This window comes from Chionomys nivalis, chromosome 4, assembly GCF_950005125.1.
Source record: "Chionomys nivalis chromosome 4, mChiNiv1.1, whole genome shotgun sequence".
Lineage (NCBI taxonomy): Eukaryota > Metazoa > Chordata > Mammalia > Rodentia > Cricetidae > Chionomys > Chionomys nivalis.
Window position 1 is genome coordinate 26,882,367 of NC_080089.1, and position 27,523 is coordinate 26,909,889.

At 50.0% G+C, this 27,523-nt stretch overlaps 1 protein-coding gene across 4 annotated transcripts in view; it reads left to right on the forward strand.

Moving 5' to 3' along the window:
• The window catches only part of Igsf9b (immunoglobulin superfamily member 9B), a 57,382-nt gene extending 30,220 nt beyond the window's left edge, over positions 1-27,162 (forward strand). For 2 of the 4 annotated variants that reach the window (XM_057766544.1, XM_057766546.1), the window contains exons 16-20: positions 1,225-1,386; positions 2,013-2,058; positions 2,573-4,225; positions 12,084-12,205; positions 15,360-27,162. In XM_057766544.1, the coding sequence (XP_057622527.1) occupies positions 1,225-1,386; positions 2,013-2,058; positions 2,573-4,225; positions 12,084-12,205; positions 15,360-15,568 (2,192 nt within the window). In that variant the 3' untranslated portion in view covers positions 15,569-27,162. Of the gene's footprint in view, positions 1-1,224; positions 1,387-2,012; positions 2,059-2,572; positions 4,226-5,603; positions 5,650-12,083; positions 12,206-15,359 lie in introns of those variants that run through there. The other 2 variants (XM_057766548.1, XM_057766547.1) reach the window with 2 other exon arrangements.
• The last annotated feature ends 361 nt before the right edge of the window (positions 27,163-27,523 follow it).

The following is a 27,523-nucleotide window of genomic DNA, read 5'->3' on the forward strand; positions in this document are numbered from 1 at the left end:
GTCTTCTATATTAGGTACCCTGAGGTGTTTATGTAAACTCAAGTTATCTCCCATAAGCAGCAAAACGGAGCTGCTTCTGTTTTGGCTTCTCTCCAGGGAAAAGATGCAGAGAGAGAGAGAGAACATAGAAAAATAGCTTCCAACCAGAGCCAAAGTAGAGGACTTGAGTGTTTTGCGCACTCGGTTCTGTGAACTGTTCTGACTCTGTAGCCTGGTCCCCCAAAGTAAGGAAGCACACCTAGTCAGACAGTCTCACGTGGGGGAACGAGGCTGCAGCAACAGCGGCATCCCCTGTAGTTAGCGCCCCTATTTTCCAATGGTCCATCAGTGTGATGTGGATTCTTTTTATCCATTATCATTGCTGACATGGAAGTGAACGCTGGCCAGCCGTATCTCAATGTTTGAAATTTCCCTTCGGTATCCTTTAAGAGTGGTAGTTATTAATTCCACGGCCCACGTGTGCAGTACAGTGGGCTGAGGTCTGGACCAGCTCTGCCACTAACTGGCCTGTGAATCCTGCATAAAGCTTGTTCTTTAACTGTGGGAGGGAGAACGAGCCCCTCCTCTCTACAGCTCCAGTCTGCTGCTGGAGCCTGAATGACCAAGATAGAGCAGTCCTTGCTGTAGGCAGCTTCCAGCCTGTCCTATAAGGAGTTAGAAGATGAATGGGCCCATATTCTATCCTATTGGTACCTTTCTCTGATTAAGAATTGTATTCCTAAGGTGTTTTCATTCTCTAGATGGCATGGGAGAAGGCTGGAAATTGGAATAACCGTGCTCCTGCTAGGGTACCGCCAATAGCAGAGTGAGTTAGTTCCTCAGTCAGTGTCTTCATTTGGAGAAGGAGAGTCTGTGTATAGCTCACAGGGTTACCGTGGGAGGTCTGGGAGCATGCATGGAAGCGCTTTGCTGCACTCACAGTGACAGCCATAGAGTATGACTGGGGATTATCCTCAGGAGGGGAGATGTGGGTATCGTTTCTTCTTTGTAAGCTACAGGGAAGTTACTTGACTGTCACAGACTGCCCCTTCCTTACCTCTCTCCACACTGCTGTGCCGACCCCATTACTCCTCTTTAAAGGCTCATGTGAGAACTGGGTGTGGAAGCCAGGCCCCAGCCTCGTCTGCCAAGGACGGGGAAAAGTCTCCAGAGATCAAATCTCAGAGCAGGTGGGAAAACTCTGGCAAGCATGAGACCCACGAGTGCTTCTGGTCTTCCTTGCAGACATCTTCCCACAGCCGGACCTGACCGATGATGGGCTGGCCCGGCCCGTGTTGGCTGGGATAGTGGCCACCATTTGCTTCCTGGCGGCTGCCATCCTCTTCAGCACTCTGGCTGCCTGCTTTGTCAACAAGCAGCGGAAGCGCAAGCTCAAGCGGAAGAAAGGTAGGCGCTTGTCCCCTCTTGGTGCCTGTCTGAGGTCAGGTGTCCTCTAGGAGGCAGCCAAACCGCTTGGAGAGCTTCTCCTCTGGAAAGAATGACACAGGGATCTTGCAGGCAGAGCTGCCAGTGGGATTAGATTTGATTTTTAAAATATTTTTGCTCATTTCTGGAAAATTCCACACTTCTATTATCTTCCCCCACTACCTCTAATTCCCTCCAGGACCCACTAATCCAGCTCCATCCCCACTTCACATCCTTTATTATTATTGTTGTTATTATCATTGTTATTATTGTTGTTGTTGTTATTTTGATAGAGAGCCCAGACTGGCTTCAATCTTGAGATCATCTTGTCTCAGTCTACCAAGCACTGAGATTACAGGCATGTGCCTCTATGCTCAGTAGGGCTTGATTTGAAAAGGGGAAAGAAGAGAGCAAGGGTACTGGAGAGAACAGGGATGGGCCAAGGCTACAGGGAGAGAGGGCCTCTGAGTTGGGCATAGAGCTGCCAGGCAAGCGAAGCCTTTCCACTGTGACTGTATATCAGACCTCCCCTCTCTGTGGACCCTGGTTGTAGAATGTACCAGTTTTGTTCATGGGCTCAGGCCTCTTCCTTTTGTTTTTCCTTCCAGATCCTCCGCTCTCCATCACTCACTGTAGGAAGAGTCTTGAGTCTCCGTAAGTATCTCTGGCTCTTGGGGGTCTATAGGTAGAAGGCGGAGGCTGGACATAGGTAAACTGTTAGTTTTAGCTGACCCCATTTCCCTAAGCTATTTCACGATTGCAGATTGGCATGTCAGTTTTAAGTTGCCCACGTGGACTGAGGGAGTGTAGTAGAGATGATCCAAGCTAGTAAGTTATTTGTTTAGCTTTGTGGTTTTTTGTCCTTTGCTTTGCTAGAGTCAATGTTAATATTAGCTTGCATTTCTTGAACAACTAGGGAATAAAGTTGGAGTTGTGCTTGGGCAGGGTGTACCAAATTTAGGCGCTGGCCATAAGAAAAGTAGCAGTGTGGGTGTTTATTCCAAAAATGGATGATGCGTGTCTAGACAATTGAGAGAGCTGGCCAGAGTTTCTGACCGAAATATGCAGCCCATCCATTCCTGTTTCCTTTAGAGTTGCTGTTCAAACAATGACACAAAATTGTAGGCTGTATCGCACCCCTTATCACCTTCTGCTCCTGTCCTTACAGCTTGTCCTCGGGCAAGGTGAGTCCTGAGAGCATCCGTACTCTCCGAGCCCCATCTGAATCCTCTGACGACCAGGGCCAGCCTGCAGCCAAGAGGATGCTGAGCCCTACAAGGGAAAAAGAGCTGTCCTTGTACAAAAAGACCAAGAGGGCTATCAGCAGCAGGAAGTATAGCGTGGCCAAGGCTGAGGCTGAGGCGGAAGCCACCACACCCATTGAGCTGATCAGCAGAGGTCCCGATGGCCGCTTTGTCATGGGCCCTTCTGAGATGGAGCCCGCGGTGAAGGGCCGGCGAATCGAGGGCTTCCCCTTCGCTGAGGAGACCGACATGTACCCCGAGTTTCGGCAGTCAGACGAGGAGAATGAAGACACTCTGGTGCCCACGTCTGTGGCTGCCCTGAAGCCTCAGCTGACCCCTATGTCTTCCAGCCAGGACCCTTACCTGCCACCACCAGCATACAGCCCTCGGTTCCAGCCTCGTGGGCTTGAGGGCCCCAGTGGACTGGGAGGACGGCTCCAGGCTACTGGCCAGACGAGGCCCCCTGCCCCTCGGTCCTTCCACCACGGCCAGTATTATGGGTACTTGAGCAGCAGCAGCCCTGGGGAGGTGGAGCCTCCACCCTTCTATATGCCAGAAGTGGGCAGCCCCTTGAGCTCGGTCATGTCATCCCCACCCCTGCACACCGAGGGGCCTTTTGGCCACCCCACCATCCCTGAGGAAAATGGAGAGAATGCTTCCAACAGCACTTTGCCCTTGACTCAGACACCTACAGGAGGGCGCTCCCCTGAGCCCTGGGGCCGGCCAGAATTTCCCTTCGGGGGACTGGAGACCCCAGCTATGATGTTCCCCCATCAGCTGCACCCCTGTGATGTGGCCGAGAGTTTGCAGCCCAAGCCCTGCCTGCCCCGAGGACTGCCCCCAACCCCCCTCCAGGTGCCTGCAGCCTATCCAGGCATGCTATCTCTGGAGGCGCCAAAAGGCTGGGTTGGCAAGTCACCTGGCAGGGGCCCCATCCCGGCGCCCCCTGCCACTAAGTGGCAGGACAGACCTATGCAACCTCTGGTCAGCCAAGGGCAGCTAAGACATACCAGCCAAGGTATGGGGATACCGGTGTTGCCTTACCCCGAGCCAACCGAGCCCGGGGGGCACGGTGGCCCCAGCACATTTGGCCTGGATACCCGGTGGTACGAGCCCCAGCCCAGGCCCCGGCCCAGTCCCCGGCAGGCCCGGCGTGCCGAGCCCAGTTTACATCAAGTGGTGCTACAGCCCTCCCGGCTCTCACCTCTGACCCAAAGCCCCCTCAGTTCCCGCACTGGCTCCCCTGAGCTTGCTGCTCGAGCCCGACCTCGACCAGGCCTACTGCAACAGGCTGAGATGTCAGAGATTACCCTCCAGCCGCCAGCTGCGGTCAGCTTCTCTCGCAAGTCCACGCCGTCCACCGGATCTCCTTCACAGAGCAGCCGCAGTGGGAGCCCCAGCTACAGACCCACCATGGGCTTCACCACTCTGGCCACAGGCTACCCTTCTCCTCCACCGGGACCTGCTCCTCCGGCCCCAGGGGACAACTTGGATGTGTTTGGACAGACACCTTCCCCTCGGAGAATGGGGGAAGAGCCACTCCGGCCAGATCCCCCAACAACCTTACCTAGTTCAGGGTGAGTGTAAGCCACTGCCTCTGGCCCACTTCCAATCAAGCTCCCCATGCCTTACTCTGTCCCCTACCTCCCCAACATCCCAATAATGGGCTTTGTTTGGGACACACTGCGGCACCTCTGGGAGAGGAGGTCTGGCCACACATTGGCAGAGTGCCTTCACTGGGACTGGTGGGCTAACCTGCTGGTTCCCTGTCGGGAGCTTCATGAGTTGCCTCACCTAGCCCAGAGTTCAGTGAAGGCTCTCTGGTGTATCAGGAATGTGGGGAAGGGGAAGGGGTCAGCACAGCAGGAAGTGATGTCTGTGAATCCTGCTCCTGAGGTTGGGGCTGACCATACCCTGGTGATCTCAGCGTTGCGTAGCGGCGGTTTTCCGCAGTTGCCCACAGACTTTGTGTCAGAGTCTCCTCTTGCGTAGCCACTCCGCACCACGTAGGGCTGCTGCACAGGGGCCCCGTGTGCTTACATACGATGCCTGTCAGCATGCCCAAGTGCTGAACTCCAGGCGGTCCTTAGTCTCTCCAGGAAGGTGCCCCTGGAGCCTAAGAACAAGCTCAGACCCGTGTGTGTGTGTGTGTGGGGGGGGGCCGGGGCGGGGGGAGCCATATCCCCGCCGTCCTGTGTGCATCACAGGAAGCTACAGAGAGACAGACAAGCTCCCGAGATCTGCTCGTCTGGGAGAGCACACTCTGTATTATAGCAGCTGGTATTCCAGGTACTAGTCGGCCTGGACTCCTGTCTGCACCTCTTCCTCCTTCAACCTGCCCTCCTCCTGGCCTCCTAGCCTTTGTTTCTTTTCAAGTCAGTCTGTGTTCCTCGTTTCCTTCTCCATTGCCTTGAGGTTGACCCAAATTGCTCTGAAGAGACTGCCACGCCTCTGTCGTGCCCACCCTACCCTCTTCCCTCGCCGGGCCCTCATCCTTTCTCCCTTCTCTTTCTCACTCTTTCTCTTGGGTTCTCTCTTCTTGATGTAGTGGCCTGTGGAAGCGAGCAGAGTTCCAGAGGAGGCTGTCCTGGTGGTGGAGGGATGGGAGGTAGCTGGAGAGGAGGGATCCCAGCCCTCCCACTCCCACCACTCTGGTCACTGGAAACTGCGGGGTACTCCTAGTGGACAGGCTGTGTGGGGATCCTAGGGGCTAGCTAGGGCACCCGCCTCTGTCTGCGGCAAATGCTGTTTTCACTCCCTGTCTGTGCCTTGTACAGCCCGCTCACCATCTCTGTTCCATCATGCCTTTGGTTCTCTGGCTCTCTCTTTTCCCTCACCCATCCTCTGGCCTCGCCTGGGGTCTCTGCTCGCTGTACCCCCCCTTCTCCCCTCTGGGTGCGCGTGGGTGGTTCACCTGGCCGGTGTTGGTAACTGCTTTGTTTCTGATTATCTCAGCTATCTGGGCAGTGTTGTCGAGACAAGCCTCTCCTCAGCTCAATAGGTAAGGGAGGTCATCGGCGGGGTGGGGTGGGGTGGGGCGGGCAGGGGGATGGGGCTTCAGCAGGGCCATCGCTTCTGTAAGAGGGGCTCCAAAACACATCCCCCTCATTGCCCCACCTGGGCAGCCGCTGCTCCTGGGATCCCATGGCTTCTGGGTTCCCCACATTGCATTGCTCTGCTGCTCCAGCTGCCCAGCTGGCCAGGCCGGGGCATTGCCTAGCTGTAGCTTTTAACCTCCAAGCCCACACCCACCTGTCTAGAATGGACTGTAGTTATTCTCTCTTGCCACTCCACTGCCAATACCCATATAGACCCCCCCACAGCAGCTGCAGGACCCCCCATGAACCCCAAAGGACCCAGAATTTTCACAATCTGCTCTGCATCTCTACCCTTGGGAACCTGTTTGGGTCCATACTGAGATCCAGGGGTCCTCTCATTCTCTCTACCCCACTGCTCAGTTTTCCCAGCAGACTCAGGGATAGTGTCCTCCCTGACAACTCCTCCCCCTAAACTCAGATCTTTTCCCGGGGTTGCTAATCCCTCACTTTTCCTGAGATTTTTTCCCCCCCTTCCTGGCGCTCTTAATGATAGAGGTCCCTCTTCCACATCCATCTGGGTCCTCAGGATCAGGTGGCTTCCAGATCTTTGGAAGGTGGGAAGTGTAACCACTCCCCCAGCTTCTTGCATTCTGCAGCCCTTTCATGGTTGTTGCAGGACTGAAATGTGACCTCGTCCTAAGAGCCACATTGCTTTCAAGGTCCCTCCTATGGTCATGTTCTTAGGAAAAGGCCTTGGGAGAACTCATGCCAGGGAGAAGGGAGTTGAGTTAGCAGAAAGCTGAAAATCCTGGAGATCAATACTTTGTCCTCCCCTACTGTGGCTCCAGCATCCTTCCAGGTGGAATCCAAAAGAAGGGCCTCCAGTGAAGGGGTCCTGTATCTGTTAAGGATGCTCAGGACACTCAGAACTTCCTCTCTGTCAAAGCATCCTAAAGAGTTGCTTGTTTTTGCATCTGCTCCATTGCCCACGCTGCACTGGCAAACTGCACCAGGCTCCTGGGTGGGAAGGGGGAGCTTTTTGTGTTGGTGCTCTGGTTTCCAAGTGAGAAGAAGCTACCCACTTCTCTCCTCTCACGTGCCATGACAAGCTGCTCTTCGTAATTCAGGACTATAAATCTCATTGTGTCATAAGAGAGGCCTCCCATAAAAAGACGGCGGGGACATTTCTTTATGACCTGAAGCTCTAAAACGGTCAGTCAGTATCCCAGAGGCCCTAGCATGGTGTGAGGCCGACTGAATGCCAGCCTGTAGCCACCCCTATTGGCAGGATCGTGCAGTGCTTGCGAGCTCATCTGCTTCTGGGACCTCCTGGATGGATGTTACAGAGCAGGCGCAATGATCAGCTTCCCTGTCCTGTGCTTGTCCTTCCCACCATTCCCTCACATAGCTCATAGCCCCTTTGCTGCCCCCGAGGTTTGGTAGCTAGGACAGCTCTTACCCAGTTCCTGGGAAGTAGACAGGCTCTACTGTCATCTGTGACTTCCAACCCCTCCCCCACCTCCCCTCCAATTCCCCTGACCCTGTCTTTCCCAGTGTCTTCATCATGTCAGATCTGAGAGAACCCAGCCACATTATCACCGTGGCAAACCTGGAGTCCAGGGGCAGCAGTGAAGGACAGTTGTTCCTCTCCTAGGCCTGGCTAGCATCCCCAGCCCGGAAGAATGAAGCCCCTCTACATTATTCGCGTTAGGCCTTTCTGGTGCTAGGCAACAGGAACCTCTGCTCATTCTCCTGCTTGCTGAAATACTCCCTGGGGGCACAGGAGCTGCTGGGCCATGGGGATGCGGTGGCTCTTTGTAGACGCTGTCTTCATGCTGCACCTTTGCATGTGTCCCCTGGTCTTGCTTGGAGACATGGTGATGCTTCCTGTCTGCGTTTGTCCTTGCTTTGTTTCTTTCCCCTTCAGTTTCTGTCTTCTCCTCCTGTTTATTCCCGTTGCTGCTCCCCACCCCGTCCTCCTTTTCTCTCTTCCCTCTTTATCCTCTTCCCAGCTCCCATCTCAGTGTGGGGAGTTGCTGTATGTGGATCTGTTCTTCTGTGGGTCACTGGGGGCCCAGCCACTTACTCAGTGCCCCTCTGATGCTGGTAACACTCTGATTTCCCATCTCTGTCGACTTCCATTTCCTGTACCCTCTGTGAGGCAGGGGCCTGGAAAACGTAACCTGACCCCCATTTGTTTAGGTGGATTCTAGGAAGGAGTCCCCATTTGGACACAAGCGTTTCCTGAGGCAGAACACTGAGTCTGCACCCTGACCCCCCTCCCGCCTCCAGAGAGGGATCAGGCTGGCTTGGAATGATGCTGGCTTGTGAATTCCTGGTTGTCTCTGGGGTACATAGAGAGTGCTTTCACCTTTTCCCTGACTGTCCTATGTACTCGAATAGATTTCCCCATCCCTTCACCTGTGATGAGAGGAGGCAGCCGCCAAGCTACTTCTTTCTGCCTCCTGTCTGGGGGGAGTAATGGGAAACTGTGTTGCTCTAGTTTACCTTCTGTTGCTGTGATAAACACCAGAACCAGAAGCAACCTTGGGGAGGAAAGAGTTCATTTGGCTTGCAGGTGCGTCATTCAGGGAAGTCAGGTCAAAAGCTCAAGGGAGGAACCTGGGGTCAGGAACCGTAGCAGAGACCTTGGAGGAACACTGCTTACTGGCTTGCTCCTGGGCTTATGTTCAACGACCTTTTTTATAAAGACCGGGCTCACCTTCCTAGCAATGGTGCCATCCACAGTGGGCTACTCCCTCCCACCTTTAGCAATCAAGAAAATGCCCCACATATGTGCCTACATGTCTAATTAGTCTAATGGCGGCAGTTCTTCAGCTGAGGCTCTCAGGTGTGTCAAGAATTGCTATCGCACGTGTCTTGATGGCCAGTTCTTAGTGCACGGAAGCAAGGCAATAGCCAGCTGGATTTTGACTTTCCTGGCCTAAGGTTTTCCTATGTTGTAAATATGCCACCTCTTTTTCTCAGCTACTCTAGGGAGCAGGGTGCTAGGCAGATAACACCTCTTGGGTTGAATGAGTGGATTGGGAATTTTGTGTGGTCTGGCATGGGGGTGGATTTTGAAGTAAATGTTGGTGCCCTTTGGTAATTCCGAGCTGCAAGGAACATCACAGGATCACAGAACTGGGATTTACGTGAAATGTGAGACCAGGAAAGCTCGTAGACTTGGAGACCTTTGTCTGTCAGTAGTCTATCTGGGTCACCTCCTCGGAGAAGGGGACCTGGAGTGTGCAGCAGTCCTGTATGTGAGGAAAAGTCAAGACTGACCAGCAGGAGAATGGAGCCTCGCCTTGGGAGACCAGGGCTGGAGTCTGTTGTAACCGCCTCACCTACAGGTCAAGTTCAGGGTGATTTCAGAGTTCTTCATCCTGATTCCTATTCTAGACACCAATGCCAAAAGTTCCAAGGGTGGAGTGATTCCAGGTAGACTTGGGACACAATTACCCTTCCTAAAAATGGGAGGCAGGTCGATACCAGAGGACTTGTGGCGCTGTTCTTAAAGTGTCCTGGGAAATAGTTCATGTCTTTTCTGTATAACTCACTTAAAACAGACCCATTCTGTCTGTGTCTCTCTTCCCACCTGTCCTGCTAAAGGCTTGCTTTTATTTTTGCCTCTGGCATTACGCAAGTAAATCCTGGTGCCTCCAGGAGACATCGTCTGCTCTGTCACAGTGTCTGAGTCCTGAGCCAGGAGCTCAGGCAGATGGGCGGCAGGTATCCTGGAAGGGCTGGAGCTTGGCTGCTTCTCAAGTCAAAATTGGATTCTCTCTTGATATGTCATTGTCATTTGGGAGTTTGTGCCTTAAGATGAAACTTGAGCGTTTGCCCCGTCTCTGGTCTGTCTTATGTCTGTGTCGCTGAAGCAGAGGGCAGCAGTGATCAGTGGACTGCAGAGCAGGTGGGCGGAGCAGGGAAGCTCGGTTGTGTCTGTTGTAGCCTCTGTACCCATTTTCCTGGGAAGAAATTTAAAGAGCGATGTGGCCTAATACTGAAGAGTCTGCCTGATTGACGGTTTTTGGCTAAGTTGATCCTTTTCTACAGTTCAGCTTCTCCATCTAGAATATGGTTAATACAGTCTTCACCTCTTAGACTCACAGACATGGTAAATGGTAAGCACACATTATATAATACATATGTAATAGTAATAATATGTTAATTGTGCTATTGGTATCCCACCCCCTGAAAATTTCACCTACCTGAAGAATCCTTGGGAATTTTCAGGGGCACTCTACCAGCTTCTTGTATAGCCTGTGCCCTGACCCCACCACCGAGGACTCTATCTGTGGTTGACTGCATTGGCACTGGTTTTTGAACTCATGGCTCTCTGTGGAACATATGGAAAGCAGTTTCACCATTTCCCGGCTGTTGTGTGTTAGTGAATTGTTTTTCCCATCCTACCATCTGCAGGAGGGAGAGGCGGCTCCCGTGCTACTTCTGCCTGTTGACTGAAGGAACAGGGAGAACTGTGCTGTAACTGTGGGCTGTCAAGGGTTGTGCTGGGGTGCGCTGTTCCCGCCTGCCTCATGTCTGTGTCCTCTGACTGTGTATCTCACCTCACATGGCCTTTCTTGATGCCGGCCAGGGTCTAGATTAGAGACGGCAAATTGTGGAGGATTCATGCCTTTGATTTTCCTTTCAGGTAACACAAAGAGCACCGTCCAAGCTGAGAAGGGGTGATTCAGGGTCTCTCCAAGATCCCTTCCAGTTGCAGCTTTTGGGGACGATGTCTGGGTGGAACTGGGTTGGGAGAAGGGAAAGGGATTGGACACTGGCATATTGGGTCTTTGGGGGGACTTGCTCACACTGTGAACTAGGTTGCCTTATCATGGGGCATGGGTACCAGTGCGGTGTATAGTGATGCTGTGGGGGCTGTGGAATGTTAAGGAGTTGCCTCTGACTTGAACTTGAGAGTGTTTCTTGATACCCAATGCACTAAAAGACTTTGGAGAAAATGGCATCCATCAAGGAAGATGGAGGTTTCTTCACTGCCAGTTATTTCCAGAGACCAGGAGCTCTACCACAGTCTGTAAGTTTCTTTTTCCCACTGTTTATAGAGACCTTCGATGGTGGAGAAGTGCTGTCTTTTCATCCTTTCTCTTTGTCCCCCCTCACTTTTCCCTCCTACCTCAGGTAGCTTGTGGACCTTTGGGGACTTCTTTGGCTTTCGCAGGACCATCAGGTTGTCTTTTTTTAAATCAGGATTCGCTAAAACCTCACTGTGATGGATGTGGGGAAGGGAGATGTGGTGCTTGGAGACCAAAGAGAGTCACCTTTGTCTGCCATAGCCCTAGAATGTCCCGCCCTTACCTGGTCTCATTCCAGTACCAGTGTTTGTGGAAAGGAATCGTATCTGCCTCTCTCTTGCCCTCTTTGTTCCTCAGGCTCCAAGTTGTCTTGCTTTGAGAAAAACTGAGATTGATAACGTATCTTCTCCATTTTCTTCTTTTACGACTCTTGGCAAAGCTCTCTCTGTAGGCATGGTGTCACACACTGCTCTCCTTTCGGTTTGCTTTGCTTCCCTTTGTGACAGAGACTGCACAGGCTCTGGTTAAATGACTGACTTGATTCATTCCATAACTGGGGTGGAGAAAGAAGAGTCCATATGTAGGCGTCTCCTCTCTCAACGATCTCAACATTTAGGTTGAATCTTAAGATACAGAACACGTTGGAGAGCAGTGACAAACAGCAAGCGAGGCCCTAGGATTTCAACACTTGGCCCTGTCATAATCTTCTGCTCTCTTCTGTTTCCTTACGAGACTGAGGAAATCTGGGCCTAGTCTGCAGAGTGTCCTGCGGACAGACCTACCGAAGATGTTGGTGTGTCACAGCAGTTAGCTGTGAGGTTCTAGATGAATCTTGCAAGTGGAGGGAGTAGCTCTGTGAAGCTGGGTGCCACAAAGCCCACACCTCACTGGCTGTGTGTCCCTTCCTGTCTCTGGAGATGGGAGGCAGCTTGCTGGGACTGGATTTGCTCACCTCTTACTACAGCAAGATTGCAATCTGCTCTTCACTTTTTACTTAAAGGTCTTGATGATGGTGAGTTCTAGGAACCGACTCTTCTCTGGCACTTGCTTGTCCCAGCCTAAGTGATGTGTGGTAGGCTGACATTAAAGTCTCTTTCTCCTTTCCTAGGGTCTTCTGATTGCTCCACAGGTTGGTTTCCACCTGAGATAGGCCTCCTGCCGCTGGAGCTTTCTATCGCGTTTTTTCCCTTCCAGGAGCAATAGGAAGGCAAGTGTCCAGGAATGATTGTGGACACCCCGGACTCCATCCCTGGGCTCCATCCTTCTATGGGCAGTCCTTTGGCTTTCTTCCAGCCCTCTTCAAAGGCTCCTTTCTGGGAGCTGACCTGTGCCTCTCTAATTGTTCCTTGCAGAATACTTCCACCTGCACCCGGGAACGCTGCTGTGCCTGAGAGGCTGGAGGCTCTGAGATACCAACGGATAAAGAAGCCCAAAAAGTCATCCAAGGGCTCTTCGAAGTCAAAGAAACGATCCGGTAAATGGTGGGAAGCGCCTCTCCTCTTTCCACCGTGCTTTTCCCAATTGATGAGGATTGTGGGCCCAGGATCCCAACCTTGGGTGTTCTCTAGAAGTGAAGCCAGCTTCTCTTGTTCTTGATTTCCTTTTAAGCATTTGTTTTCAATAATGCACAAATGATTTTCGTATAGAAACACAAGAAAGAGATCTGACTGCCTTCCCTTCCCAGTTCATCTCCTCCTACCTGGGCAGTCATTGCTCTGAGGGTATGTGTACCCGTAGAGCCTTGTCTGTAGTCACAGCTTTAGGAAGTATGTTAAATTGTTTCAGTGTGTTTTAGAGGAACACACTGTTCCTCAAAGGTAGTGTCCTGTTCTTTTCCAGTCCGAAGCACACTTCGCTGCTATCCCTGTCTCCTTGTACGATGCTCTGTCACCATCTCAAGCCCTGTAGTTGAACACTGGGCAGGCGTGATAGAGCTTAGGGTCATGTGGCACGGGCCAGTCTCTACATTGACTAACCTTTTCTAAGGATAGAGAGTGAATTCTCATTGTCTCCTAAATGGCACTTCCACTGACATGCATATCCAGCGGTGATGGGTAGCTTAGAAAGAGTGCAAAAAGAATTGATCCTTCATTTAGAAAAGCAGACGATGCTTTTCAGATAGTCTCTTGCTACTGATGTCTGTAGGAACGTTATGACGACCTGTCAAGGAAGAATATTCAGCAGTTTCTTTGATCTTGGATGACTTCTGTAGAGTAACTGTCCTAATGTGTGAAAAAGTATCCCACAGAGGCCAAGCCCCTAAACTCATTGATGACTTAGCCTTCAGTGGTGGCCAGTTTCCTGTCAGTTTGTTGATGGCAGTACAAAGGCAGAGAAAAAGAAAATTATCTTGTCGCTTTGAGATGGGGTCTAGCTAGATAGCTCAGGCTGGCCTGAAACAAGCTGTATAGCCTAGGCTGGCCCTGGCTTTTGGTCCTTTTGCAACCTTTTGATGGGTAGGATTAGAGGTGTGTGCTGCCATGTTCAGCAAAAATGAGTTTTCTGAGGCTTGGGTCAAATTCCAAGCAGAATTCAAAATAATTCAATTTGAACAGGTACATAATACATGCATATATATATTCCTTTTGTGTGTTTGCATCTTTGTCATTTAATGATAGGAACACATTCTGAGAAATGCACCGTTAGATGATCTGGTATTGTGTGAACATCATAGACTATGCCTATATTAACTAGGACAGTCCTCATGTAATACAGCCTATGGGACTGCCGTTGAATATATGAACTTTTCTTAGTGAAAATATTGTTATATAATTCATGACTATATATTTTAATAAATAAATCTCATCTAATTATTGTAAAATGGGCCATATCAGTTGCACCTGTTCTCTCCTATGCCTGGTCTGTGTTAATAGCTCTTGGGTTTCTGCCTCTAGCCCAGGTGTCTTCCCTGAGTTCAAATCTTATATTTCCAGTTGGCCATTGAACTCAGACTTGAATGTCTTATAATTCTTAATGTTTTTGATTATCCTCTTCGAAACCCCCTCTCCCCACTTCTCTTCAGTCACGTGAACGGTGTTGCTTCATTCATGCTCAGCTTCTCTCCAAAGTCTTTTGCCCTCACACTCGATTCTTTGGTGAGGTATGTTGGCTCAACCTTTGCATTATAGCTGGCCTTCTTTGTTTGTCCTTACTGAAAAATGGAAGCTCTAGTCTCTTCTTCTCCCTTTTGGATTGGTGCTGTACCTTGTTGCCTTTCTGCTCCATCTACACTCATATCGTATCCCATAGAGGTGACACCCTTAACCTGACCTAGGAAGACAGCAATTACCCATCCATCACTTAGCCTTTGGGTATGGCTGGTTTCCTATCATCAGTCTGTGTAATTTTCTTTTTCACTAAGTGGGAATACTGAGGCAGTAAGAACGAAAATTGTCTTGTAATTGTTTTGAGACAAGATCTCACTGTATAGTTCAGGCTGGACTGGAACTAGCCATGTCTGGGCTTGAACTTTCAATCCTCTTGCTTCTTTCTACCAGAGTGAGCTGTAGAGATTTTACAGTTCTTTTTCTTTTTCTTTTTAACATGCATGTTTATATACATACATGCACAAGCACACACAATCTCACGCAAAAATCTTCTAGAGGCCTTTCCTTGCATCCAGGACAAGTTTTAAGCTCTGTTGACATAGTCGTCTTTCTCTCTCTAGAACATACTATGTTTGCTCTTCTTCTTCCTCCTTCTCGTCTTTCTCTCTCTAGAACATACTATGTTTGCTCTTCTTCTTCTTCCTTCTTCTCGTTCTTCTGGCAGAGTCTCATGATGTAGCTCAGAAGCCTCGAACTCCTAATTCTATTGTCTCAGTCTCCCAAGTATGGGGATTACAAGCTTGTGCCACCATGCTGGTTTACACCTGCTCCTGACTTTGGGTTTATGCGCTGGCTGTTCTTATTGATGGTTGCCATTTTCATTCAGCTCTGGGGAAGACTCCTTGTTCAAGACTTCAGGCAGTTAGTAACACTTGGGGAGGCAGAAGCAGGACCCTAGCCACTGGCCCTTTCCTGGTCCGTCTTTCTTTGTTACTGTACTTGCAACACCTAAGAATCCAGTTTCTGTATCTTTCAAATCTTGGCTGTTTGTGTTTTCCTCCATACCTCTATGCTGGAGTATACTCTAGAAAACGAAACCTTTTCGCTGTGTCCTCCAAAGGGTCATGAGGCGGATGAATGGCCCTGGCAGTAGAAGAGGGGTGCAGGCCTGACTGTTGATCATGACTGAAGTCTTGTGTAATGTTTGTCATTGTTTGGGGTAGGTGAGAGACAGATTGAAACCCTGCTTCCTGCCACCTGGAATGATAACTGGTATCCAAGAGGCACAGCACAGCTGATATTTGTAGACTGATTGCTAAAACAGCTTGATCGTTGAGATCCACGAATTTACAGAAGGGAAAATACCTGCCTGACTTCGTTGACTCAAGGCTGGGTTGCTGGTTGCTCGAGTGGGGGAAAGAGGAGGTTCTCGGCAGCGGTTTGGCCTCGGAGCCATGCACACAGGTGCTCCCTTGGTTTCAGTGGCACCTTGAACTTCATCCCTGGGAGATGCATGGAGTGTGTGAGGCTCTGATCCACCTTTTTCACACCTCTTCTCTTGTGTGTCTGTCTTCTCTGTAGACGGTTCTGCCTCCCAGGCTCAGCAGCTTCCCAACTCTCAGGTTCTGTCGCCCGACGAAGCTGTCTGCCTCCGAAAGAAGAAGAGACATTCTCGTCCTGATCCCTTTGCCCGGCTTTCGGACTTATGCCACCGTCAGCTTCCAGAAGACCAGACGGCGATCCTCAACAGCGTGGATCATGATGACCCAGGCCACGCTACTCTGCTATGACTTGACGTCACTCTAAGTGTCCCCAGGGTAGGGTGCTAGGCCTAGCGGGCAGAGCGGGGCCATTGTACAGGGCCTTGTCCTCCTCTGCCCATCATGGGACGGCTCAGGCCCTTGTCTGATGTGTGGTCCCCCCTGCCCGTGGGCCTCTCTCTCCCCTACCATCTAGCTGGCTAGCCTTGCCCACAGGACAGAGGACTGGGGGAAGAGCTTTTATCTGTGGGTCAGAGCTGGGGGTGTGTGAGGACAGGAAGCGTCTGTCTCCACACCATCTCTCCCACCTTACTCGATTCTTCTCACCTCTTCAAATGTCTTAGGAAGTGAGGAAGAGAAAAGCAATGGCTTTTACTACTCTGTGTTTGTTTCCGTTTTCCAGGTCCTGGGAGGGGGTTAGAATTATTTCCTATCCTCCAAACTCCACATATATATAGATATAGATACAAATACACTTGTGTGTAGTTGGTGGGTTTCTCTATGTGTATATATATGTACATTGAAGCAAAGTGCCGTCTCCCCCTGTGGTCAGTGAAGGACTAAACAGCTGGGCTTCGTGAGCAGGCCAGCCTGTGGGCTGGTGGGTACCTTCATGTCTGTCTTGGGAGATCATTCCGGCTGAAACAGGAGTCATGCCTCTCAGCTGAATTCACCATCCTTTCCAGCCTCTTCCATCTAGAGCAGAAAAGGGACCTTGCTGTGATTCCTAGCTCCCTGCTTGGGTTCATAGCAAGAAGTTAACCCCTGAACTAATCCCAAGCCTTTATTACTTGCTTGCTAGGTGAGGAAGGCATGGCCAGGCTCCAGGCCAGACTGCCATCTTCCTTTCTTCTGCATTTTGGCACTCACCCGAGAAGCAGTGGTTGTTTAGTAGTAGGGCTGACAGGCGGGCCTGGTGTACAATCCCTTGTTCGTGTGGCCATGCCTCCATCCCTTCTGGTCCAGCCAGGGATAGAACCCTGAAGCCAAAGGCCCTCCTGTTCCGCAGCCACCTGTGCTGAGCACCAAGCTACCACAGCTCTATTTATACCCGTCTTGGCTCTGAACTCAGAGCACCGCTCCCCCGCTCCCCAGCGGCCGATTGGCTCTTCCTTTCCTTTTGTGTTTGCTAATTCTCCAGATTGATTAATTGCCATTTGTGGGAGCTGCCTGCGGCTCCTTGGCATACTCTCTGTGTGCTGCCTGCCAACTCTGCTTTGCCCCAGGGTCCTTCTCCACCCCCTGGACCCAAATTTCAGTGCATGAGATGAACAAGTGAGGGGACTTCAGGTTGTTGAGCTCTGGGGTGCCCTTTCCCCACTGCTCCTGCATGGAGCTGTCTGAGGCACCGGAATGATGACGGAAGTAGTAGGGGGTAGGCACCAGGGCCCTAATCCTTTCTCTGTACAAATCCTGTCCTGGTTCAAACTGTTAGCATCCCGAAGTTTTCCTGATGCCATTTGTCAATTCAGATGCTTCTCTCTCTCCTTAAAAGGTTCTGATGTTGCTCAAGAGTAGACAAGGGGGAGAGCGGACCCGCCCTCTCCTTCCCTCCTGCTTTGCCTAAAGTATAACTGTCAGCTTCCTGGAAGTATTCCTTCTTGGTGCTGCTGTATCCATTGCTCCCCAGAGACCTCCTTGGGCATTAGCCCCGTCTGCTGGAAGGCTTCTGCTGCTCCCACAGAAGCTGCCAGTCGCTCGGCCTAGTGACTTTGATGAGGTCCCAGGGGCTGGGACACTGACCTTTTCTCGGCGCTTCCATCCTGGGGGATTGACTGCATCTCTGCAGCCAGGCCTTGGTGCTTCCTTCTCGCTCCCGGTGAGCTAGGGATGGACCCTACACTTGAGGCTTCACCACACAAGCCGCACTACCGCAGCTTTCTTCTGGATATAGGAGAAAGAGGTGCTGAGGGCAGAGTTCCTTTAGCTCTGAGGTTAGGCCACGGACCTGGGACCGTCCACCTGATGTGATGCTCAGAGGTGTTGGGGGCCACGGGCCCTCTGGACCTCAACTCTGACAAAGTAAAAGAGTTGAGTTGGAAGACTCGTTCCTTTTTCAGCAGGGGGCCACCGCTTCTGCCACTGTGCCGCAATGGGCTGCTCCCTCAAGTGTCTCCCGGGGTGACTGGGAACCAATCTACCTGCAATGCTGGGGTAGTGTTTGGAGGCTCACGGTGGCCTTGCCTGTGGTCTTTGCTTGCTCTCTCACACCACGTGACTCCTGAAGCTTGGAGTGTGAAAGTTGGTCGTTGATGCTGGGTGGTACTGAATTTAGCCAAGCGTTCTGAGGACCCTCCTGGTAATTCTGATACTGTCTGAGCCTTGAGGTGAGAATGGAGGAGAAGTTGAGGTGGAAGACTTTGCTTCTTTTGGATGTTGTATGGGCCAAGAGCTGCCAAACCTTGTGGGGTAAGATGCAAGTCCACGGCTAGGCTTGCAGGCTGGGCTTGCAGGCTGTGCTAACAAAGGTGCTGTCTTCTTCCTCTTCTTTCCTCTGATGGTGCCCCTTACCTCTGCCTAGCTGGCCAAATGGTGGAAACTGTTTTTGACTGGTCACTGGACGGCAGCTGTGCTATTGTGTCCCCTGGACTCCAAAGGGGCACAAGGTCTATCCATTCCAAGTGACTTCTGATTCATTCTCCGCCTAAGAGGTCTTCCTTCTTGTGACTTTTCTTGGAGGCCAGCAGCATTCCTGCACTTCGGGAAACTGTCTCAGCCCTTCCTTGGTGACTGCAAGGCAAATTGGCACGAAACAATCCCCGTGGTCAATGCGGTGATCAGGGTGTCATAGGCACACTCTCAAGTACTGGCTCTGGGCACGTGTTTGACAGTTTCTGGTTAGAAATGTGTGATGTTGGGGTATATCCATTTCTAGGGACCAATGACCTTTACACTCTGCCTTTGAACTTGGCAGTGACCACTATGAGCTTCCTAGGGCTTCATCTTCCTTGCTGTGGGAGATCATGTCTTTCCAATCCCCCCTTTTGGGTCTGGTAGCCTTGCAGAAGTAACCAATTCCAAACCTATTCCTGTACTCAGTATTTTTTCTATCTTTTCCTTCTGTACCTTGACTGGAAATACTATCTCAGTGTTTAAGCCAAAATCCGGAAGGAGAGTAACTGGTTTCTCCAGAGAGACTGCAATTTGGGGGAAAGAAGATGAAAAATACGAAGTGAATCTTGCTTCTCTATTTGGTGGCTGACCACACAGGGCTTTGCTTCAAGACTCTGAGTGCAATTCTTTGCATCCGTGGTCATTGGTGGCTGTTGGTCCAGCATCTGATGCTGGTTCCTGCCTAACGGCCAGCATGTCTTCTCCCGTTTTCTCGGATGGACGAGGACAGGAGAGAGGTCTTCAGAGAGTCTCCCAGTGGAAAGGGTGCAGCATCGCACGGCATGAGCAGGCTCTTCACTCCATCTCCACAGGCTTAGCTTATGCATTTGGGGGAGACTTCGGCAGGATTATAACAATTCCTTATTGATAGTTTTCCAGTGTGTTCTCTCTTGGTTTTTTGCACAGTGATCTAAACTATTTGAGGTTGAACAGATTTTAGATGTTCATCCTTCTGCCCTTTTTAGAGAGATAAAACTAGGTAAAGTTGGGATGTGGGATTGCTTTTTTCCTCCTCCTGGTGAGGCTGGCACACACCAGCTTCAGGGGAGGTGTCCCAGAGCATCCAGGCATCTTAGTTGCTTCCCAGAATCTGTGTTTGAGGCTGAGGTATGTGTAGCTTGAACCGTTTCTTCTGATTTTAATAGCAAAATCCTTTAGAGGGTTTGGGGTGGGCTGGGAGAATTGTAGGTAAGTACATTTTACTAGTATGTAGAGAACTCTAGGAACTGAAAAGCTAATGGCTTGGACTTGCTTTGCTTGCATGTAAAAGTGCTTTGGGGGCACTGCAGGGACTTGGGGGTAGGAGGATAGAGTCAAGGACAGAGATAGGGGTACAGGGGAGTACCACTGATGCTTTCTCTGGGATCCTGAGCATTTTCACCAGTGCTCATTGACATGGCCCTATCCTTTGTTCAGGCTCCAAGATGGTGGAGACTCAGTTTTCCTGATTACCTTTGTCTCTTGGGAAGAGCCTCCAGAAGAGCCTTAGTAGCCACTCTGCACTGAAGACAGTAGTTGATAGGGCCGGTGTGGTTCAGGAAGAGAAGTTAAAGGGATGGACCACGGAGAGGAGGCTTGACCGTGTTCAGATATGCGAGATGGAGATGGATAGAGTTTGAAACCAACTGTAGAGAGTACAGGAATCCTGGGAGGATGAGGTTGACACCCAAATGAGGCACCAAGCCTCTCGTTCTCTTTGTGGCCACTCTGCCAGCCCGGATGACAGTGCAGATGGTTGAGGAGGATCATCACAAGGAAACGAGTCACTGCCAGAGAGGGCCATGAAGAGCAGGTGCTCCAGGTATGGGGAGGATGTAGCCACTGAGAGCAGGTTATGGGTGGGGCCTGCTGAGCAGACCCAGGCTGGATCTTGGAAGAAATCTTGCTGAAGGCAGGGCTTTCTGCATGTAGAACTGACCTCTACCGCTGAGTGCCGGATACAGACTTCTTGAGTTTTTTCTGTTTGCGGAGCTTCAAATGCCATCAGTCCCTGCTTTCCAGTGGAGAGAGAAGGTTCTTCTCGGGAGCTTGGTGCTCATTCTCCTGGCAGCTGGGGCATGCTGTGCTTCTTCCTGTTTGTGTCTGAAAGTGCCCATCAGACACTGGTGCTGATGGTGCCCAGGAGGCTGGGCCTCCAGACTTGTCAATCTTTCTTGAGCTGTAGAGAGTTCCTTCATCCCGGAGGCTACACAGTGGCCTGGCATCTAGAGATTTTGTCTTCAATTTCTCTTCCTTTGATAGTTTAGATTTACCACAGTGTAGCTAAGGGAGTGAAATAATTTCATCTGAAATCAGAGACCATCTCTTCTATACTCCTTACTGTGTCCAGCTTCCTCTTGGTTCAAGAGGATAACTGAAAAATCTCTTTAAGAGAAGTCGATAAACTGAGAAGCAAAGCTCTGGTTGGACTCTATTAACTCTTACAAATTCATGCAACTGGGTATTGCATGGGGTTGGCTTGTAACTCTTTCACCTTTTGATGCTGAATCAGCATGGGTCCAGACCTTCTATCTGGACCCCTGTCTATACTTCCAAATAAGCCTTTCAGGAAAGATACACTGTCTGCACCAGGTGTTTGGCGTATTAGATTGCCAAGAGGGTAGAATTTTTTTCATGACCTCATTTAAAATAATAATAATAAAAATCCCTAATCAATTGAGTCTGTTTCAGAGACACTCCCAAATCATAGGGATTTCTGTGTAGATTGGAAAAAAATGTATTAGTGCAATTTTTTTTTTTTTTAGTGGCTGGCCGTGCCTTAGGAGGGAAGAGTTGGGGTATCCTAACTGCTAAGTAGTTGGGTAGATCAGCAGCCAGTCATTGAATCACTCACTTGGACATTCTCTTCTGCAGTGGGCTGGTTGTTAGTTGCAGCAGTTAGAGATTGTGAAGAGCACTGGTGAACAGTGATCAGCCTCGGACCCCTGGTTAGGGAAGTCAACCAAAGCAGCAGAAGAAGCTCAGCCTGTAGCTGGGGTCTTCACTGTACCTTTTCCCACCCAACTTTCCCACCATGAATGATGGCCCCTGTTGTTCTCCCGGATACTGAAGAAATGTATCCCAGCAATCCCCTCTCCCACTGGCATTGGGTTTCCTGGATCTGTTTTAGGAAGCAGAGCAAGCTCTTCCTCCACCCACATTCACATCCTTCAACCTCTACTTCCTTCTCCCAACTTGTATGTGGCTCCAGGATCTCTGGCTTCTGCATGGTCTACAATAGGGAGGTGGTCGGGCTGGGGAGAGAATTGGGGAGGGCATAGGGGTTGGACTGGGGAAGGGAATTTGCATTTTCAACCTTAAAATACTGTAAGCATGTTTTGGGGTGACCTGGATTTTCACATAATCTATGGCAAGGGAAAATGCCTGATGCTCCTCATCGGGGAGGTGGGGACTCAGGGGACATTTGGCTTCTTTTTGGCTTAGGAATCTATTTTATTTGGTGGAGGAGAATAAGCCTCCTGCGAACCTTGGAAGGTTGGAAGGGAAGCTCATTCTATCCCCGAGTCGTTTTATTGCCTACTGAGAACAATTAAACAGTTTGTCACAGGTTGACATTGCCCTGGCTGGGTTGGAGAAATGGAAAGAAGGCACCTGTTTCTCTGCCAGTGTCAGGTTATCTGCCTGGTCATGACCCCCTGGCCAGCTGTTTATTTCAGTGTTCAGAAGTAAGTGTGTTAGATGGATGTGAGTATCTGGGATGTGTGGTGTGTGTGTGTGTGTGTGTGTGTGCGCGCGCGCGCTGTGTGTGTGTGTGCGCTGTGTGTGTGTGCGCGGTGTGTGTGTGTGTTGTATGGCTATGATTTGTATGTGAATTTGATGAGTGGGCATGAGGGAACTGTAGAGACACCGCTTTGCCTGGGTAGCATCAGGCCTAGTTACGGCTGACTCTTTTCTTTGCTAGTCAAATTTCTGTTTGGGTAGGGGGGGTCTTACTCGTAATATACCATCTTGAGTGTATTTTTATGGAGATTGTATATAAAATTATATAAGTATATATATATATATAACTTGTTCTATTTTAAGGTGAGATGAGACTCACTGGGGGGAGGGCAAGAATCAGATGCAATAGTGGTCACTAACAGTGGGAGCTTCAGGCAAGTTGTCCACGTGGGGAGTGGGAGGAGTGGGTGGGGACGAGATGTAAGCCGGGCAGGAGTGGAGGCTTGTGCCCTCTACAGACATATAGAAATGTAAAGAAAACTTATATAAAGCTATCTATCTAGCATATCTATATATCTATATATCTATATGAAGTCATAGTTCGCTTTATTTTTGTACTTGTGCTTAGAGACACTTTGAGCAGTATCACCTCCCCCAGGTGGTCCGGGGTGCTAGCTCATGCCTTGATGCCCACATACTTCTCCATCCCTCCTGAGACATACTGTCTGTTCAACGATTCTTGAGTCTTTCTGATAGAAACGTGTATATATGAAAACATTCAAGTCATTTGCAGGAAGAGCGAGAGAGCTGAAGGTGGTACATCTCCTTCCGGTATGTCTCCTGTCGGGAGGGTTCCCTAACTCATACAGTTTACTAGAGGTGCTCAGTACAGAAAGGATGATGGAGATCTAAGCATGCTAAGCGTGACTCCATGCCCCTGCGGCTAAGGCTGGTATTCAGTTCTTTGGAAAAAAAAATCTAGCTCAGCATCTTGGACAGAGGGAGGTCAGGGTGTCTGGGTCTTACCCCGTAATGCCTGTCCTGGTTTGTAGCACCTGGGCTCAAGCAGTTCCTCTGTGGAAGGTGGCAGTGAGATTTTTGAGACTGACTGCGTGGGCTCCGTTTTGGAAAAGCTAACACCCTGGTAATTATTGCTGCAGATTCTTGGAACCAGTGTGAATGTGATATCTTGTATAAATATAGCATCTGTGCGTTTTCATTTCTTTTTAATTGGAAAATGAATTGTTGTCAGAAATGGGGTGGGTGGTCTAGCCCTGGAACACTGAATGGAAGATCAGAGATGAGAGACTGATGCTGGGCCGGACTTGAAGGATAAGTCCCACTGCTCTCTTCCTCCTCCTCAGCCTGGGACTCTGAAACTAGATAATGTGTTGGAAGGACGTGGTGTGGGTAGGAGGAGTTCATTTGTGTCTGGGCAGGAAGATGTGCACTCTGAGGAATACCTCTTTGAGAATTTGAGACCTCACCTATGCTGGAAGGGCCATGCGCCTTGCAGCCTAAGCGGGCATCTCCTGGTGCTAGCTCTTTCTTCTCACGTGCCAAGTGATCAGAGTGACATGCTTGAGACCACTGCCGAAGCCAGGAGAGACTCCAAGCTGTAGCCTAGTCTTTCTGCTTCTCACTCAAGAAAAGGCGGAAATCCTCCTCTTCCCAAGTAGAACATGATGCTGGCTAAGAGCTCCTACCCCAGGTGCCTCAACCATGGGAAGGACTTTTGGGGGTTTAGGGGTGATAGGCAGAGTAGGGTGGTGTGGAGCCTTGAGTCTAACTCCTGACCCTTAGGGAGACCTTATGGTTCCTTCGATGTTCTACTCCAAACACTCGAATTTTTCCAAGGGTATTGTAGGATCATGGGCTCTGTCCATGTGGTCCTGGATGAACTCCAGCACTGGGGCTAACTGAAAGTGTGTCTGCTCCTACCTGCCGCCTCCTCGGGAGGCCAAAGGTGGATAAGGCTGGGTGTTTCTTGTAAACTTTCTGAGAGATTGGGCAAGAGGAAGAGCAGCAAATTCTTTGTCCCTTCCTAGCTTGAGCCCCCTCCTCACTTACCAAAGAGGGGTTTCCATACAATTTTTTTTGGTTCTTAAAGCCCACCTCTTCTCTTTGTATGCAGACACTATCTTACTTCTGGTCATAAGAGAGACCAGCAGAGTTAAGCATTTTAACATCTTAGGGCTCATACTCCATGAAGCCCAGGTTCGCTCTGACACTTTCCTCTTTCCACATCGAGCCAAAGGCTTGGTTCTTAGAAACCTCAGCAGCAGCAAGACACGAGATCACCATCTGACTTCATGATGTCCGACTGGACCCTTCTGTGGAAATGGGAAGATGGACATGTCCCTTACCCTGAAGTTTTAGGGCTTGGGCAATGTATTACCTTTGCCCTTTCTATGACCCAGACCTCAGTAAGATGGTATATGGTGAGCATTGGAGGAGAAAGGTCTGGTGACCCAACGCCAGTCACCTAATCTTCAGAAGAGCCAGCTTTCTACAGGGGAAAACAGAACAAGGGTCAGTGTCTGATTATACACACAAAGGATGGCATTTCATCCTTGAATCTCTCAGTCAATGGGAGGGGTGCTCTGATAAAGCTGCTGCCAGGACCCTGAACTCTTCTGTATACTTGTGATTCATCTTGGTCCCTAGGCCATGAGAAGGCTGTTGGAACTGTGATGTTCTTCCCTATTGGTAGGAGATTGGGAGAGTCCAAAGAGATTGAGTTTGGCTACCTCTGCTCTATGAAACGAATGTGGAACAAATCTGGAATTTGCTCTCCCAAGGGTTGCTGTAGCTCTGTCCTTTCTCCGCTGCCCTCAGCCAGAAGCCTGGGGGAAAAGGGGAACATTCACTACTCCTCAGTTCTTGCCTGGACCTCACCTTGTGTAAGGTACTCATGCGGAATCATTTTGGGAAATATTAACACAAAAGCATGAGGTAGGTGGGGGACAGGACACAGCACCCCTCCTGTGGGTGAAAGGCAGGTTGTAAGTAGGCATTTTTGTCCTGTTGTTGAGGAAGTGACTAGTGCCGCCTTCAAGGACTGGTACGAGTTTCTCTGTAGAATTATCTTGATGTTGGAATTTGAGGCTGAGGGGTCACAAAGGGAGCAGTGAACCAAGCTCTGTTCACGGACTCCTGTATGCCACCGTCGGAAAGTCCTGAGGCTCCATTCAGATGTAATTTCTTAACTGCCATTTGTGGGGCTGGAGAATGAGGGCAGGCATGGGGCATGCTTTTCCTTACCTGTCCTTATGGAGTCCCTGACTGAGCAGAGGGCATCCTGCTTTGGTCAACAACTCTGGGGCCCCCTTTATCACCACCTTTTTCTCGTTCATGAGGAGGGACTATATCATCTTGGACATATTTCTTCCCTCACCTAAAGGCAATTTTTGTATGAATTCCTTTCCTCCTGTTACCCCCATTGTCTGTAGACACAGAAATGGGGAGGCAAGGGATCCTGGAGCTCCCTGCTGGGGTCCCTCACAGACTGCGCACCTCTTGCACCTAGCAACCTCTTGGCTGTTAGTTTTAGCATACCTGGACGTGACTATGAGTTTTGTCGTGAGATCCCACGCTCTCATTTCAAACCTTTATTCTTCCTTCGGCTTTCTTTGGGGCTCTCCCCATCCATGCCTGGTCTTCTTATGGAGACCATTCAGACCTCATTTCCATTTCTTGAATGTTGAGTATTCCATCACTGCGCTAGGGTGCTTCATGGTGCTGCTCCTGAAGAGGCCAGCTGGACGGAGTCACCTTCGTCCCACTGGTTCCTTAGAGCTTGCTGTATATTGTCTCTATTAGATGTTTTTTCCTAGGGGGACTGGGGTGGGAGGTGTAGGGGTAGCTTTTGTGTTCTCTCACTTTCTCTCTCTTTCCTCTCTCTTCCTCCCTCCTCCTCTTGCTCCCTCCTCTTTCTCTCTGTATGTATGTATGGATTGATTAAAGTCAGTTATCATAGGCAGCTGACTTTGGTTCCAAATTACAGTTAACCCACACATTGTGCAGCTGCACACAGAACACCTCTGAGTGTGAATTTGGATGGCAACTAGAGGCATACTTTTTGAACTTCAGGTATGTAACTGAAAAGTAAATAAAAAAACACTATTTTTTCAGTAAGCTTTTTTTTTTCTTCTAAAAGATACCTTAAAATTCAAACTATATGAACATTGAATTGGTGCTGTACCAAAGCCTTATGACATATTCTACACTCTGTATATTCTGTCTCTGGGGAGCCCCCCCCCCTCCTTTATCACTCTTTGGAAGCCTGGGAATGCTGGTGTGTGTCATCAAGCCTGGAGCTGGGTCCTGGAGACCTGTGGGCCAAGGGGACTCTTGGGGGCAGAAAATGATGGTGGAAGGAGGGGGGGGTCCTCCCGGGGTCCTCCCCTCCCGAGCAGATTCTGAAGGGAAACCAGGTGTTGGTGTGTGTGGCATGCATGTGCATGCATGTGTGTGTGCGTGCATGCATGTGTGCATGAACTCACCAGTGCATAGTGCCAAAGTGAACGCACTACCTGGGGATGGAAAGAGAGACCCAGGTAGGACTGGGTGTGGGGTGGCCATGGGGGTGAGGGGCAAGCTCCTTCCTGTTTCCCATTTCCCCTTTCTTCTAGGTTAGTAGTGGAGGTGTATCCAAAACAGCTACACTCTCAAACAGGTGCTTTCCCCTTCAAAATCTCCAAACTAAGTTTCTGTGAAGGGCCTGTCCAGGGGGCAGGCACCTCTGCTACCAAATGCTAACCGCCTAAGGCTGGGAGGAACATCTTTTCTCTCTAGCCCTTGCCTAGTTTCTTGGGGACAAAGGTTCCTCTAGGGATCTCTGCATCTCCTGTTCCTTGGCCTGGGTGGGCTTTTCAGCCCATTGAGAAGGCCTCACTGTGGGTGACCCATAGCTGTATCTGCTCCGTGGTCCCAATCGATAACGCCTGCCCTGGCTGCTGAGGACAGTGATCCCGTGGGCCTCAGATTTGTCAGTGTAAAAGCTGAGCACCCCCCCAGATTCATTTGGGGGGAGCTGTGCGGTCTGCCTTGGCCTGGACTGCTCTTCCAGGCTTCACCTGCTGGCTCTGTCAGGCTTGCTGAAACTAACCAACTCATCACCGATAACACTGCATGCTCATTTCTGCAAACAAGCAACAGTACATAAGCAAACACAGGACAAGAGAGAGAAAGAAGGCATAGCGAATAGCCAGATGTGTAGCCAGCGAAGGCACCCTTGGGGATGTTGCAAGCTAAGCTGATTAACAAAGCGTTTAGTATTTAATTGCTCCTCATGTAACATTACTCTGCTTCAGAAATGTTTTGTATTTTGATATAAATAAAAGTTTGCTTAAAAAGTTTGTTTTCTATTTTTTTAATATCCAGAGTATTTGCTCATGGTATCTAGTTTTAATACTGGTCCTGGATCTCCCCCCGCCCCATCAGCTCATTTTAACTAGCGGCTCAACACGATTCTAAACTGGATGTTCCTCATTGGTTAGGTGTGTTTTGAGGGGTCATTCTGCATGAATCCCTGTAGTTTGCACTTGGGATCCCCCAGGGGTGAAAACCGATAAGCTTCCGCGTCCTCTGGGTTGGGGAACTTATGTTGTCATGGTGCACAGACAGACAGCAGTGATTGAGGTAAGAACTGCATAGCAGGCCATAAAATGGTTAGTGACCAGAAAACATGGGATAAATATGAGCAGGAAA